The 17,357-nt window shown below is 45.8% G+C and overlaps 1 protein-coding gene across 2 annotated transcripts in view; it reads right to left on the bottom strand.

Moving 5' to 3' along the window:
* Positions 1 to 17,070, bottom strand: part of LOC147444589 (triacylglycerol lipase SDP1-like) — a 40,922-nt gene extending 23,852 nt beyond the window's left edge. The window contains exons 1-3 of one of the 2 annotated variants that reach the window (XR_015190048.1): positions 15,490 to 17,070; positions 10,742 to 10,885; positions 9,833 to 10,646 (exon numbers count right to left, since the gene is read on the bottom strand). Coding sequence is in view for 1 of the 2 variants with exons in the window: in XM_086527135.1 (XP_086383261.1) it covers positions 9,833 to 10,646; positions 10,742 to 10,885; positions 15,490 to 16,929 (2,398 nt within the window). In the remaining variant the exon portion in view is untranslated. The remainder of the gene's footprint in view (positions 1 to 9,832; positions 10,647 to 10,741; positions 10,886 to 15,489) is intronic. The other variant, XM_086527135.1, reaches the window with a different exon arrangement.
* Between the last annotated feature and the right edge of the window lie 287 nt (positions 17,071 to 17,357).

The following is a 17,357-nucleotide window of genomic DNA, read 5'->3' as shown; positions in this document are numbered from 1 at the left end:
CTCTCTCTCAAGAACTTTCTTCCTCTCCCTCTCCTTTTGTGGTTCTCCAACATGAAGAAGCAAAATGGCAAGGACAGATACTTTGGAGAATGCCATTCCAAAATGCAAAGAAGAAATGTGTGAGACCATTAACAAGATCAACTGCAACCTCTTGGGCAATAAAGATACTCGAAGAACACAAGTCGGCCCACGAAAGCAAGATAAACACACTTGAGGATCGTGTGACGGCCCAAGATGAGGAGAATGTATTACTCAAGGAGCTTGCAGAGTTGCAATCACGTAACACACTCGAAGAGGGAGAGCTTCAACCCTCAATAGTTGAAGAACTCAACACGATTAAAGAACAAATGCGGGCCATCAAAGAAGGCGAGGAGCAACACAAAGAAATGACGATTTCATGGGTGGATGTTATTACAAAGACCCAACAAAAAGCGGAGAAATGGATCGAGATCGCTAAGAAAGGAAAAGGCAAGGAACAACCCACACCCACCAACATTAACCTGACACCAGAAGAGGAGCAAAGGAGGCGTGTGCGTGCCTTACATGTGAGGATTTGTGGCCTCAAAGACCAAGATAATGTTGAAGAAGAGGTAAAAGAACTCGTGACTATGATGGGGGTAAATGAGCCGATGCATACGAGGGCTTGGAGAGTGGGCTATAAGCAAAGTGGAAGTGAAACCGGCCTGTTCAATCCAAAAAGGCGGTAGACCTTTGACTTAAACCTTATTTGCTTTCACCCATTTAATTTGTCGCCCACTTTACCTGTACTTTCAAGACACAACAAAGGGGAAAGAGATACAAGTTGCTACACTGCACCTGTATGAGAAGACCGACACCAGATTGGCCCCTAACTAGGCGCCCCTTTCGGTATTTCTTTATTCTTTAAAAGAGGGAATAAAAGCTGTGGTTCCCTACAAGCTGCCCCGCACAATATTGGCTAAATTTCAACTATTCTGGCCTGATTTCGGCAACATGACTGTACTAGGACCCTTCACAGTCAGTCTCCCCACACATTGGATGACTTTCCCGACGCATACGGACACTTTGAAAAACCTGGCGAGAATCTGCAGCACGCTGAATTCTCTGTTTTCTGCCCCTAAAATACGCCAGATCACCTGTACAGCAGTCCCCTTGCGTCCCCGAACCTCTTGGGGGTATTAGGGTCCGTTTAGGACCAAAACCCTAAACCTGCAAAAACACACAGCAGGTTGTAATTCACTGTTTTGGGCTCCATTTCGCGTGTCGGTTGCATCCGTAGCAAGTCCTCGAGCTCCCGCACTTGTAGGGCTAGCCGCTACTTGCCCTTTGAATCGGACGAGATTTCGCACGTGAAACCTCTCCGAATCACCTGTACCTGCAGGGGATTAGCCGCTAGATAATCCAGTACCTGTACAAGAGGCTCTTGCCTCGACAATCGCGCATGAACCCACACAATTGTACATTGGTCAATTGAAAAGCCCACTAGAGGGGCATAACATACTACCATAGGGGAGAGAGAGGGCAGTGCGTAGCGTGCAGGGCATCACTCCTGGCACCGCACTGTACATAAGAGGGAAAGGAAGCACTCCATAGCTCTCAACCTGTGACCGGTTCTCAATGAAGCATCCCCCAGCATAAATCGAGTGTCTCCTCTTCTGTGCTTGACCTGTAATGCATCTGTGAACAAATAGATGCAAAAAGGGAAAGTTTTTCATGGCTGCCAGAACCTGCGTATTGCTGAAAACGCAGTAAAACAGCCCTGTAAACACGCATCTGACGCCTTCCAATGCTGAAAATGAGCTCCTCGGTGACTGGTCCTAGATAAAGTCATGGGAAGCTAAAAAATGGAGAGAAATGACTGAAAATCATAGTTAACAGCCTCCAAAACTGCTCCACAAAGTCAGTTGCGAGTTCTCTTCTCCCAGACTTAGTAAATTGGCCAAAAAGTGCCACTTGGCACTCATACATGCAATTTTCCCGCATTGGGCTTCCCGCTTAAAAATCTCTCAACTGGTGCATCAGTTGACTTCACGGTAGAGTAATAAAATGTTCCCCTTGTCATTCCGGAGGTAATGACGTGAATACATTTTCATGTCCCAAAATAGCAGTTCCCTAAATTTTAGGAGATGCTGCCATTGTATCTTTCTAGGTCATCTGACCCTCTTTGTACACTGCAGCCACACCAAGAACTGAAATGTAGCCTCTGTAGCAAAGGATTCCACTTTGGCTAGTCAATGACCCCACTTTGGCTAACCATAGTCCTTGTCCAACCTTAGTGCTCTCTTGCCCTCACGCCTGGACTCCCTCTGAACAGTTCCACACTAGCTATGCAATGCAAGGCAATTAGATTTCCCGAGGAGTGTTTCCAAAAAGTGAAAATGAATAAATAATAAGAAACAAATCAACAAAAAGGATAGATAGTAGTCACACGCTGGTGATAGGAAGCATGGGGAAACCCCAAAGGAAAGGACATTTATCCTTCGTTTCCCCTCCATGGAAGCGAAGAAAGGCTTTTTGAAGAAGAGACCAACTCTTAGAAAGATGGGCATCTTTCTTGGAGATGACCTCATGCTCTCGCAGATTGCTCATATGCAAGAGGTAATGCCGGATATTAAAACAGCAAGGGAAAAAGGTAAGATTGCTTTTACCGAGATGGAAGGGTGGTAATATTGGAGCTCCGCATGACGGTGCAAGACCTATGGGACCACACTAAAGATGGTAGCATGGAATTGTATAGTGGCATTTGTGGACAGCTTTATGGGGAGAGACAGTCTTTTACTCAGAGACACACCAGGTTCCAAGACAGCCTATGCGACATGTAACTGGATATAGGTGGGAGACAGCTCGTCAAGCAAAGACGAGATCGGAGCACAGGGACAGTAGGAGTCCTATTCAAAGAGGAGCTACAACCACTTGTGCACATTGTTCGGAGAGATGATCAGCCCAAATACATGTGGGTGAGACTAAGGGTTGAGACAAGCAGATTCTTGTACATTGCTATATATTACTTTGCCCCTAGCACATCAGTGTATGCCGCACCTAGAGGACAACACCTAGAGGACAGTCTGGGGTCCCCTTTCTCGGTATTAGACGAGGATATATGGGAGTTCTCCAAAGATGGTGACATCATTCTCTTGGGGGACGTTAATGCTCGCACAAGAAATCATCAAACAGCTTTTTATGATACCTTAGATGAGATACTGACGATATGGGGCTTGACAGACGCTCAAAGGAAAAAGAGCACACCAAGTATGCGAGATATCTGATGGAAATGGGGACCTCACATGGTTTGGCCATACTCAATGGCCTACAACAATTTCCCGTTGTAGCTGGGTTTACTTGTTTCCCACACAGGCATGGGGCCAGCACCTACGTCATGGCACAGTCGAGCTTCATTTTTTGCATTCAGGATTTCACAGTAGGACCCAAACCATTGAGTGTAGCAGTGGACCATGCTCTCTTGACACTTTCAGTATCCTTCCAGTACAGTGTGTCAAGAGGGAGGACACTTACCCGCTATACATTTACACCAAAGACTGTCTCTGTTTAGAGGAGATCTATGGTCGCCTACGTGTAGCAGCCAAGCCAGGACTCTCAATAGAGGAGATCACCATTTTACTGACTAAGACGTCGCATGATGCAACAACAGAGGCATACCCACACACAACCTGATCAGAGACGTCGTCCTGGAAGCATACCTCAGAATAGTTGGTATAGCGAGGAATACAAAGAGACGAGACCACAACTTCAAAGTGTCACAAGACGGGCACCACGTGCCAAAAGAACAGACTGAACAAACTTTTAGCACTTCAATAACAATTGAAGTGAAATAGAGAGACGACACGCGACAGAGAGTGGGTGAATTCCACCCCAAAGAGTATTGGCCCCAAACCTTGGCGCCCCTTTCGGTATTTCTTTATATTGCATCAACACAATACAAGCCGATACTCCAGACTCTCACCTTCTCTAGGAAGCATGCCAGAGAATAAGCCCTAACCTCATATTTAAAGGCCCTTGGCCTAAAAAGCAGTTACAGTGAAAAGCCTTCAAAACTCAAAAGCTTCTGGTCCCAAAAATGCCAAAAGCTGCCAGCGTAATTTACAGAAATCCGTATAGCTTGCCACGTCATCAGCCAACGCAAAAGGCGGAAATCCGTACAACCTCCCACGTCATCATCCATCGTAATTTCCGGAACTTCCATACAACTACCACGTCATCAGCTTTGTGTGAGTGTGTGTGTGTGAGTCCTGCTTTATTTTAATCCCTTTATGTCACTGGGGCCCCATCGAACGGGGTCCCCATAAGTTGGTAGAACTTCTTGTCTTTTGCTACTTGTTCTTCTTAGGGTTTAGGCCCCTCGGCCGGCATCTGTAAGTTGTCTCCATTCTTTAGGCTTTGACACGTCAGCAATTTGTGACACAAAGGGATTTTCTTCTAGGGGTCGTCAAACACAAACAATCTTGGATAGCCTTCAAGCACCTGGTGCGACGTAAGAAGCGAGCATTCCTAGCTCAAATGGAGCGAGACTTATACCAATTGTTCTTGAGTAGAGACTCAAGAGAGGCATGGCGTCTCTTTTATGAGCACTCTCCTCCCCCAATGATTACTTCCCTTGATGTGTGGCGTCAGTATGCAACTTCCTTATATACGGTCCCTCGACAGACACCCCTTCCAGATCCTCCTGAGCCATGCCCATGTACTAGTACCTTCTTTACCACTGAGATGGTAAAGACGGCCATTGACAAGATGAGGACCAAGAGGGCATGATCACGTGGACTTGTAGCAGAGCACTTTACACATACTAGAGATATGTTGGCAGAGGTTCTTGTAGTTCTATTCAATCGTGTCATGTATAAGGGTCTACCTGAGACTTAGAGACTGTCTACTATTGTGCCTATCTTCAAGGCAGGTGATCCTACGGAGCCTGGAAACTACCGTACTATTATGATTGGACACACACTAGCACGATTGTATGCATCAGTCCTTGAGCAGCAGTTGAGCGGATGGGCAAAGAATGAGGGCAGGCTGGTTTTAGGGGAGGCTCTCCACTCGACCATATTTTGACACTCAAAGCCATCATTGAGGAGGGTAGAGCACATGGGAGACAAATTTACTGTAACTTTGTGGATCTCCGCAAAGCATTTGACATGGTGCCTAGAGCCATATTGATGCGCACACTATAGGAGATGGGAGTGTCCGAGGAGTTGATTTGGGGGATCATGGCTCTCTACAAATCAATGATGGGACATGTACGCACTCCAAAGGGGATATCTAATTTAGTTCACTCCACTATTAGAGTGAAACAAGGTTGTACATTGTCCGCTACACTATTTGGTATGTATATAGATGAGGTTTTTTATTACATTGACAAAGAGGGTGACACATGTGCCCAGCTAGTAGAGACATGGATTCCATCTAACTCACCAAAGGGTATGCAGTGACCTTGGATGCATTACATAGCTTTGGGGAGGATAGTTGGTAAACTAAGGCTATGGTGTTTAACACCACACCGCAGTGGGTCGCACTACATTCACTTATGGTCAGGAGGCTGTGGAGTACACAGATGCACACACTTATCTTGGGGTGGTCTTTACTGGGCCAAGGTTTTCTTTCACGAAAGCAGCAAAGACTAGACTAACCAAAGCATATGTGGCCTTGGGAGGATTGGAGAGGGTGTGTTCGCAAGTTCAGTTCCAAGAACCCCAAACAAAGCTCTGGCTCTTTGATACATTGGTAGCTTCAGCTATTCTATGGGGTTCAGGTTTGGGAACCCTCTCTAGGTCAGGATGGGTGGAGAGGGATGGAGAGGCCCTTTGGTATCTATGATCTCTCAGTTGATTAGAGCCAAGGCCTCCGTGCCACACGAGATCATTAGAGCAGAGTTGGCAATCCCCCCTACGGAGATAGAGGCGCTTACCAGATCAGTCTCCTTTATGCACAGCTTATGGGATACTACTAGAGACAGATATGCCACATTGGCCCTTGAGTCCTCCAAACAGTTAGCTATACAAGGGGACACATCATGCTGGTATGCACAAATGTCATCATGGTTCCAGATACATGGCTTCAGCATGGACAAATTACAACCCTTCCAGTACTCCCTTCATGCACCATCACTGTCTCTTACATGGGTGGAGATTACTAGACTCATTCGCCAAGACCTGACCAAGTTGGACACCAAGAGGACATGGATAGAGCCGATGAGGAGTTGGCCACAAAGCTGGCTTTCTATAGAGAGCATCTTCTCCAACTCACACAGAATGGGTTTGTGATTCGACCCAGCTATATGGATACACATCTCTCTCATAGGTTACGGTGTGCCATTGGTCAAATACCGACATCCTCACCAACTTGATATTGAGATTGGTAGGTTCAAAGGGATACCAGCACCCAACAGGATATGCCGCCTATGCCACACAGAGCCAGAAACGAAGATGCATTATATACGCCAGTGCATAGTGTATCACGAGATAGGGGTCGCTTCCACTGTCTATTCAGAGAAGGATTCGGACATTTCTCCAGCGTCACAAGCTATCAGGACCAGAGATGTCTTGGACTATATCTACTTGAGTTACACAGACATAGATACAATTTACTGAGGAGACCTGAAGAGAGAATCCCAGAGACAGATTACCGATTTCTTCACACCAGACACCGGACACACAAAGGAGGAGCAACCACTGCAAAGCTCAGCTCATACTCACACATGTGGTACTCTCATTGACCGAGCACTGGAGCTAGGGAGATCGAGACACCAACAACTGAGGAGAGGAGCTTCATAGCATCGACGGAGACTACAGCAGAGGATTCGAGCCACACTGGCTCGACATTCAGAGTGCAGATGAGGATGGATTCACCACCCATTATATCATCCTCTTATTTGGGGCACCCACATATACCCACACAATTCAGCTAGCACTTTGAGATTCATCTTAGTATCACTTTTATGTACCTCTTTTTTGTACCCAGACATGGTATCAGACTCACCAATTTGTAACGGATTGGTCTCCTAGGTCATTGTGGCGTCCTGAAGACGTTAAGATATCATTTCATTTAATTTCATTAAATCTCTCTCTCTCTCTCTCTCTCTCTCTCTCTCTCTCTCTCTCTCTCTCTCTCTCTCTCTCTCTCTCTCTCTCTCTCTCTCTCTCTCTCTCTCTCTCGATCCATGCCCACACACATGTGCTTTTTTCACCGCAAAGATGGTGAGGAAGGCCATTGACAGGATGAGGACTGGGAGAGCTTATGATCATGATGGTTTAGTGGCTGAGCATTTCACACATGCCAGAGATCTACTAGCAGAGCTTCTAGCAATGATGTTTAACCGTGCCATGTGTGAGGGCTTGCCTGATACTTGGAGCCTATCTACTATTGTACCTATCTTCAAGTCGGGAGACCCTATGGAGCCTGGGAATTATCGCACTATCATGATTGGATACACATTGGCACGGTTGTACGCATCTATTCTTGAGCAGCAGCTGAGTAGATGGGCAGAGAGGGAGGGGATACGCGCAACCGGGCAAGCAGGGTTCAGGAGGGGTTTTTCTACTCTTGACCATATCTTGACACTCAAAGCCATCATTGAGGAGGGTAGATCACATGGGAGACGGATCTATTGTAGCTTTGTGAATTTCCGCAAAGCATTTGACACAGTGCCTAGAGCTAGATTGATGCGCAGATTACAGCAGATGGGAGTACCCACAGAGCTCATTTGGGGGTCATGGCATTATACAGGTCAGTAGTGGGGCAAGTACGCACCTCAGAGGGTCTATCCACACCGATTCACTCCACTATTGGGGTGAAGCAGGGCTACCCGCTCTCTCCTACTCTATTTGGTATGTATGTGGATGAGGTTTCTGACTACATTGAGAGAGATGGTGATAGAGGTGCACAGCTGGCAGGGACATGGATTCCATTATTGTTATATGCTGATGATATTGTGTTGATCTCCGACTCTCTGGAGGGGATGCAACGATGCTTTGAATAGGTTTGCTCAGGAAAGTGGTTTGTCCGTCAACCTTGGTAAAACCAAGGTCATGGTATTTAATACCACCCCACAGTGGATCAGGAGGTCAGCACCAGCATTCACATACGGCCAGGAGACTGTGGAGTATACAGATGCGTACACTTACCTCGGAGTGGTCTTCAGTAGGCCAGCATTTTCATTGAGGAGGGCAGCAGAGACTAGACTGACCAGAACCCATGCAGCATTGGGTAGATTGGAAAGGATGTGTTCACGGATCAGTTTCAGGAGCCTAGGACGAAGCTCTCGCTCTTTGACACTCTGGTGGCTTCTGCATTACTTTATGGAGCTGAGATCTGGGGACCTTCATTAGATCATCACGGGAGGACATGCCGCAGTGATGGATGGGGGGACATGGAGAAGCCTCTGGTCTCTATGATCTCGCGGCTCATTAGAGCCAAGGCCTCAGTACCACGTGCTATTGTTCGAGCAGAGCTAGCTGCCCCCCCACTAGTGGTTGAGGCGCTCACCAGATCGGTCTCCTTCATACACCGCATGTGGGAACTTCCCAAAGACAGATATGCCCGCCTTGCACTTGAGTCCTCTCGACAGTTAGCCATGCAGGGAGATACAGCATGCTGGTATGGGGAGATGACATCATGGTTCCAGGCGCATGGGTTCAACATAGACAGATTGCCTCCCTTACAGTACTCACTGGATGCACCCTCTCTGACTCTTACACAGTCCGAGATCACCAGGCTCATCCGCCAGGACTTGACTCAACTAGACACCAGGAGGACATGGATACAACCAGCACAGGAGCTGGGCACGAAGATGGCTTTCTACAGAGAGCATCTCCTCCAGCTTACGGTTGATGGCTTTGTGACGAGGCCGAGATACATGGACACCCACTTGTCTCATGGGATACGATGTGCTATCGGCTGCGGATCGAGACTTGGAGATACAGCGGAGTACCAGCAGAGGCCAAGACATGCCCCTGTGTGACATCGAGCCTGAGACAGAGTTGCACTACACATGCCACTGCCCCGTCTACTACGAGATATGAGGCCGCTTCCATTGCTTGTTCAAAGAGGACTTTGGACCATTCTCCAGAGTCATGCAGTATGAGGATCAGAGATGCTTGGGTTTGTTTTTGCTCGAGCTACGCAGACACAGAGAGAGCCTGATGAGAGGAGAGGCTAGCCAGTCCCAGAGACAAATCACAGATTTCTTTAGAGCTACCACTGGACACCCGGAGGAGTTACTACCACAGCAGAGCTCGTCGTCTCACACCAGAGGCACACTGATCGACCTAGCGACTGAGCTTGGAAGATCCAGACGCCCACGACTACGGAGGACTACACAGCATCGGCGGAGGCTGCATCAGAGGATTCAGATCACTTTGGCTCGACATGCACGACGCCCGGTCAAACTACTGACCATGGAGGAGATTGATGAGATCCGCCAGCGACCGATGCTGGATCTCTTGTGATCTAGCTATCCCAGCTAGCTGCTGTTCACACCTAGTAGTTTAGGATTCCATAGTATTTTATTGTGACATTTGTCATTTGATTTTTGTCATTGTTGTCATCTTGTTACTCTGACTCTGACTTTGTATCAGATCCACCACATTGTAACTTTCTGGTCTCATAGGTCACTTTGGCCTTTTGAAGACGTTAATATAACATTTCATTTCATATCTCTCTCTCTCTCTCTCTCTCTCTCTCTCTCTCTCTCTCTCTCTCTCTCTCTCTCTCTCTCTCTCTCTCTCTCTCTCTCTCTCTCTCTCTCTCTCACACACACACACACACACACACACACACACACACACACACAAAATATTCATAGGCAACCAAAAAACCCTACAACTGGAGTTTTCTTTCAACTTACCACTGCCACCAGTGGGTTGGAGAATAAAGTGGACACCATTCTTGTCGTTGAATCCAGAAAAGGCTCCGTCGCTGTTGGGTGAAGGGAACGCACTGCTCAAACAATTGTCAGGCTCTTCTCCATCACTATCTTCAAATTTCCGTGTGTTAAGCTTGAGCATACCAAACTTCTTGTCACAGATTTTGTTGCCACGCCTGCTGATGCAAACTTCCTTGAGGGGTGCTTGAACGGTCTGCTGACCCATCGAGGCCAAATGGGAAATCTCTGTTTCATCACTACTATCATGAGATCTAGTATCTTCTTTGTTCAAACAAAAAAGCAGCTCCCCTCCCTGTTCTTGAATGAACTGTGATGCAGAGGAAGTTCTCATCAACGGTCCACCTGCTCGAGTCCAAGAATAATGACTAGGATCCATATTCTCACTCTCACTATCACTTCCATCATAATAAGTTCGCGAAGACTTTAGTGTTCCTATCGAAGGACCACCCCATGGTCCTCCAGATGCATGTACCGACTCTACCATGGCTTCTTCATCCAACGAGCCCCATGAACTCTCCCGTGCAATGCAATTCCATGAAGGGATTCTTTTAGCTCCAGAGGACCTTGTTGTTGACCCAGACATTTGCAAAGAGTTCCTCTCCAAAGTCCTCTTCATTCTGCGCCTTCTATTAAGCTCTGACACACACTCATCCAGCATTAACTCAATCCCACAATTAGCATTAATTGCTGAGAGTTTCTCCCACGTGCAACGACGACCTTGATTTACTGCCTTCTGTAGCTCCAGTGGCGTAGGATTTTGTATAATCTTTGCAAACTGGAAAGCATATCACCAATACTTAATCATAGGTGCAGGATAAACTACAACTATGTAAAAAATTATTCAAACTTTTAGAATCTACTGGTAGAGACCTGTGCCAGAGTGGCAGGCATGACAATAGTCACATCCCCTTCCCAATCTTGAGCAAACAGCTTAGCGATCCCGCCCATAAGAAACCCCAACTCCCACACCTGACTGCATCTATGTTTCACTTCCATTTCTGTCAGATGAGCCAGCTGAAATACCATCAAAGAAAAGATTTTCAGAACAAATAAGAGTTTCAGATACCATGAACAGAGGTTCTCAAAAAATTTATTTATTTATTAATCACATTTAAAAGCAAAGCTAAGCATGTTTCAGAAAGAGTTAAAACAAGATGAAAATTTAAGGTGAAGCAACCACAGTAGCTGCTTCACGTACATTTCTGTCAGATGAGCCAGCTGTTAATACCACTGAAAGAAAGGATTCCGATACCATCGAAAGAGGTTCTGAAAATGGTAGAAAGGTAATCGCTCTAAAAGAAAGCTAACCTCTTTGGAAGAACCTTACACAGATCATATGACTCATTTTACATTCAGGTTCTTGGCAGCCTGTAATAGCTTAAATTCCAACATTTGATGAGTACATTTGTGAATAAACTACCATTCACAAACTCAAAACCTAAGAGTACGTCTACATCCTCAAGAATAAAGAGAGCCTACAATTTGATTCTCCAATCTAAGAAGCATAAGATCAATCTCCCACCCACCCCCTTCCTTTTTAAAATCAACAGCTACGATTGGCATCTCAAGTGAATAGCCCATGTGATCCCATTATTCATTTTGCCTTTAAGTATTTATTTTACTTATTTGTCAAAGTCTGGGTAGGGCAATTTATTGAGGTGGCTATATAAGCACACTTAGCCCCCATTGTATTATCATCAATTCATTGCCAAGGTTGGTTGGTTCAATAGTCTCTCTTTCTCTCTCTCGTGTATTCTCTCCTTGGTCTCTACGCTTCCGCATCGTCGACTTTGACATGCTATCGAAGCCTTGGTGGAGCAAGGCAACTCGCTAAGAAGAACCGTGGAGATCCCTCACTTAACCGGCGGCGCTATCCTCTTCTCTCTCTGCAGCCAGCGTTTTGCAACACTACATCTCGGAGCCTCTGCCCGCGGCCCCAAGGTTTTTGAAACGCTACAGGACTCGTTGGCGCTTAACTTGCCTTGTCGTGGGCAGTACACCCTGCTGATGACAGCGTTTTAAAACGCTTGAGCATCCTACGGCAACCAAGGGCAGCAGTGCCAACGTTTCGAAACACCCCCGACATTGCTACTTGGCGCGACGGCGACGACTCCCCTTGCAATAATGTATTGGAACGCTGCCTGCTGCTTGGGCGACGTCCCCTTCCCCGCCAATGCTCCGAAACGCATCCGACAACGTCCAACCCTTTTCTTCCTTGACGGCAACACCGTGGCCCTCCTGCTGATGACCCAAAGGCTCCTACCATAGCGTTTTAAAACGCTACATGCCAAAGGCTTTTGAGTCCCCTCCTAGGGCATTGGAGGTGACACCCTTTGCGGATTGTCTTGGAGTTTGTTTTTGGAGTGAATTTGCAGAGCAGAGCTCCTTTCCCCCTTGCAAAGTTTTCTGAAGCGGCTTAAACTTTGCGGCCACTGTTTGGAGTGCGAGAAGGTATCATTTCCAAATCTTGCAACTTCAACATGGCCCCTCCTTGCTTGCGAGCACGCGACAGATTGAGCAGCGATAACTACGCCCATTGGAACTTGATCATGCAACTCTGGTTCAGACAAAAAGGCTTATGGGACATAGTCGATGGCTTAGAGCCCCATCCTACGAGGCATCCCAATAACACCTACAACCGCCTTTAAGATGACGAGTATCAAATATCGTGTGTCGATTGGGATGCGAGTAATGTGAAGGCTATGTTGGCCATTGCGGAATCTCTTACAAAGGAAATTTCTCCAACCATACAGACTTTAAAAACTGCCACCAATATGTGGTTCAAGCTCGTTTGAAAGCTTGATCGGGATTCTACGATGCGAGCAATCACCCTTCTTGGATAGTTCAAGTTTCCACCCGGAAACTCCATGCAATCATTTCTTATGAAGTTTAAGGTTATTCGTGATCAACTGTTAGCTATGAAAAGCTCATTGACCATTACTCAATTAGTTGTTTTGGTACTAACGAAATTGCTTGAGGCATCCGAAACAGTATCTAGGACACTTCGGCTACAAATCACAAAGGAAAAGCTGGAATTTGATGAGCTCGACTCTTTCCTCATTGAGGAGGAAGCCGTGTAAATTACCCGAGGCAAAATTCAAATTTTTGACAAAGGTGTGGAAGCACGTGCTGCTTCGGATTCCATAAAGAAGACCAAATAGCCATTATTGCAACTGTGGGAAGCACGATCATTTGTCTAGAGATTGCACATCCAAAGGCAAAGACAGAGGCTCTACAAAGGCAAAGGCAAAGGCAAGCATAATGAGGAAAGCAATGATAATGACTCAGGGAAGGACAACAAGGAATTTGCTGGTATGGTGGAGACTACGCTGACAAGGGCTCCCCGCAGTGCTCCCTAAAAATAATTTGGACCCTTGTGTCGGAGTTCAAGTTATTGGTGTTTGAACCCGTGGGTTGGAGTTCAAGGCACATACATCTGGCAAGGAACCAATCAGATGTATCTTAAACACTATGGATGAGTGCGCCAATCCATTGTTGTTGGCCGGATTATGGACAGGATGTGTTTCAAAGTTTGTTATCTTGGAGTATCTGGACATGATGTGTTCACGGTGCACGAATGGAAATTCCTGGACGTAGTGTGGTCTACAATTCAACTTTCTAAAAGGCAACTCATGTTTAAAATGGCATAATTCTTAGGTGACACTTTGATACTAGCAAATCCAAGTGTATCCAACATGACAGCGGTGTCCATGGTAGCTTCTTCATCGACTTGGTCTCACCATTTATGTCCACTATGAGCTGCAGAGAGGGTGCTAAAGTTTGGAGCATCTCAAGTGAATAGCCCAATGTGATTCCATTATTTATTTTGGCTTTAGGTATTTATTTTACTTACTTGTCAAAGTCTGGGTAGGGCAATTTACTGAGGTGACTATATCAGCACACCTAGTCCCCATTGTATTACCATCAATTCATTGCCAAGGTTCGTTGGTTCCATAGTCCATAGTCTCTCTCTCTCTCTCTCTCTCTCTCTCTCTCTCTCTCTCTCTCTCTCTCTCTCTCTCTCTCTCTCTCTCTCCAGCATTCTCTCCTTGGTCTCTACGCTACCGCATCGTCGACTTTGATTACACTTTCAGCCCCTTCATCTGCATAAGAATTTTCTCATTCCTCTTTTGAATATCAAAAGTTGCTACGGGTGACACTTTCATCCGTTTCATGTTAGCAAAGACTTTTCGTGCACCATTTGAGCCCACGTTATGTTTGCAAGACTTTTCTCACTTCTCTATGTCCCATGCACTCACTATTTCAATACCGATACATTGCAATTATCTCCTTGACATAATTGCCAGTTTTCCTCAAACTCAGCAGTGCATCTTTGATTGTATGGATCCAGTACCCCTCTACTTCCAGCACCAACCCATATAGTTTGGCCAACTGGCCAACCATAATTGTTCAGAAGTTTCCCCAGTTCATAAGATCCCCTAAGTTGTGAATCAGAATTACATGTTCATGGTACACAGAAACCAAGGAGCAAGTATTCTATTTAGTTCTTCCTTAACCAAAGTGTTGAGAGCAACTTTGCTCCTTGCTCTTTGTGGGGCAGAGATTCAGCAGAAACCTGGAAGAAATTCCATGAGAAAAGCACCCCAACTCACATAGCAAATCCGAATACGCGGAACGTAAAGCCGATATCTCGTATCACATTCCAGATTAATCTCCCTTGCTACACCCATTGGATCCATATCCCTTTGCAGTATTCTTTTACGCCTAGCCACCACATAAACTTGCCTGTTTCCTTGTTCAATTATTCAACTAGACACTTATGGAGGGGTTTCCATTCCTATGTGCCAAGGTCAGAAAACAATGTACTCAAGCATAAACAATGCATGTCCATACAGCAAATTAGTCGCTACCTTTACCATCTTAGTTGAAGTTGATATTACCCTATATAGCAGTTCCTTAAAATTACCAACACACCAGTTCCTTACTAAATCTTATTCGTGATATTCCCACAGGACTTATGATCTTCCACTGCAGCTAATTGTACACAAAACTTCATAAATGATGTAGCCTGAACAATTAAATACAAAAAGGGAGAGAGCTTGGGCTACCTTTGAAGGTTTAAATGTGGCACACAAAGGATTTTAAGTTACCCACAAACTCTTGCATTGTTTAATATTGCGGAGTAATTGTCTAGTGTGAAGCATGCAGTTCTTGCAAGAGTTTGTTTAATATTGCAGAGTAATTGTCTAGTGTGAAGCATGCAGTTCTTGTCAACCATACTTAGGCATGCTTTATTTGGTCTCTATCAGCACCAACCATTGCATGATAGCCATTCATTCCTCCCATTGACCATCATCAGGACACTCTGCCCTTCCACTGCTCTTCAAATTTGGAAACTCCTAGCTATACAAACAGAGGTATAGCTATTGACATTAGGATTGTTGTCGTGTATGCAGAAAATTTTTATGGAACAAACAGATCTGCACCTATCTGTGCATCCACATGCAGCAAACAAAATCTACACACACACATATTAAGCACACAAATTAACTCATTATTTCAAGTATTTGAACCTAAGTGCGATTTCCATATTTGTATAAAGCATTAGCCACACACATGCACACAAAAAACAGAAAGAAGAGAGATTGTTGGTGTACCTTTGCAGCAAAATCCCCTCCATAGGCTCGGATAATATCTTTCATCCGAAGCAAAGGAGCAATGTGAGGATTGGCTTGACTAACAATGAAATGATTGACATTGAAAAGCTCTTTGAGTTGAACCATGGGCAAGTCGCTTTCCAAGCTTCCATCTCTCCAATGTCGCGTTCCCAGACTTTGTTCCTTTCGACTGACCTGTACTGGTGTATGATATGGAATCAATTGGCCGTGCCTATCCTTGGCCATTAATTCTTGAGCTTCAAAAAGCCCAGGGAAAGCGCAAGAGGCTGTCACAGCACTCCATATGACGACATGAGGTGATGTGAGATAATTTAAACACCTCGGAGGCTCATGCTTCCTTGGAGAACACACTGAAATACCAAGCACCCTGCCTGTTGTATCATATGCTTCTTGAAAAGTCATGTTTTGAGTCAACTCCCTTAGCATATGCTGCAAACGTCGGATCTCATGGACTGCACCTCTAGTAAACAATCGACTGACAATGGTGAATATTCCACCTAACTGATCAAAAAACTGTAGGGTGGGCATGTTATCTCCAAAAAAACTCTGCAACTCTGTCCATGTCCTTGTGGCAATTACCGAACACATGATTGAACCAACACTTGCCCCTGCTACCACTCGTGGAAGAAGACGATGCTCAATAAGAGTTCTCACCACACCCACATGAAATGCTCCCAAAGACGCTCCACCGCTCAAAAGAAGAGCTGTTCTACCAAAAGCATGCCTTGTTTCCCGTATAAAAGCAAGCTTCTCATCCAGCGGCAGATCCTCATAATCTGAATCACATACTGCTTTGAGATGATATCGGACTTCATCTATGTAATCTTGGATGAGTTCAGGCACATGGAGTCTTCCCATGTGGAGCTCCGGATTGCACATATTTCCAAGATTTCGGACGAGGTCCGTCCTAAGGCAAAACAAGATGTCCTGAACAATGGCTTCTTTACTACGCATCTTGAGCTCATGGAGCTTAGTCCTGACAAGGTCTTCATCATAAAGATCAGAATCCTTGCGTCGTCCACACTCTTTATCGAGCATTTTGGCTGCATGAGCCCACTCTTCATACGTGAAGGCACACTTCATTACATTCTTCCAAAAGTTCCTTCGGTAGGCCAACTCTGCCTTGACCCGCACCATGCGTGAGCGCCGCAGGAGGAGAGCAGATCCAACCACCAACGTCAAGAGGATGTGCGGGTTACGAGGGTTGAGAGGCAGAAAGAGAATGTTGAAAAGGCGCAAGCCATAAACTTTATAGGCAGACCACAAAGCTCTTCCAACCCGACGACAGCGAGCAAGGAGGGCCAAGCGGATGTCCTTGAAAGATTCGCACATGAGCAAGCGGAGGGCGATGGCACGCCCCAATACTGTAGAAGGTCCGATTGCAAAGAGACCAACAGCAGCATCATCACTGGACTCCATAGGCGCTCGTTGCCCGCGAAGAGCTTCAATAAGCAGAGACGAAAATGGGCGGGCTTTTCTTGACCAGCAGATGAGCTCTCCGTACGTCTAGGAGCTTGTTACTTAAATTTGAAGACTTCCTTGGGCCCAGGCCCCACAGAGGTTGCTGATGAGGGATGCTAGCGTTTAAAAAACGCCGCTAGGCAGTAGGCATTGCGTTAGCTATTTCAATTGGGCATTAGTGTCATTTGCCCATTTGCACTTACAACCCTACCAACAATAGAGCCCTTCCAATAAGATAAAGACAAACGGCAAAGTTTCGATCTCCTTAGTGGTGTTCGTAGATCGTCTATAAGTACTAGTCTAGTATTCCTTCAGTCTGAGAAGTCTATGGTTGTAAGGGTTGTTGGCTCCTTGTAGGTTGTAAATACAGAATCATTGTAACTCTT

The sequence above is a fragment of the Adiantum capillus-veneris genome, chromosome 13, assembly GCF_014529385.1.
Source record: "Adiantum capillus-veneris isolate H3 chromosome 13, ASM1452938v2, whole genome shotgun sequence".
In the NCBI taxonomy this organism is placed as follows: domain Eukaryota; kingdom Viridiplantae; phylum Streptophyta; class Polypodiopsida; order Polypodiales; family Pteridaceae; genus Adiantum; species Adiantum capillus-veneris.
The sequence above is the reverse complement of the archived record's forward strand: the minus strand, read 5'-3'. Positions and strand labels throughout refer to the sequence as shown.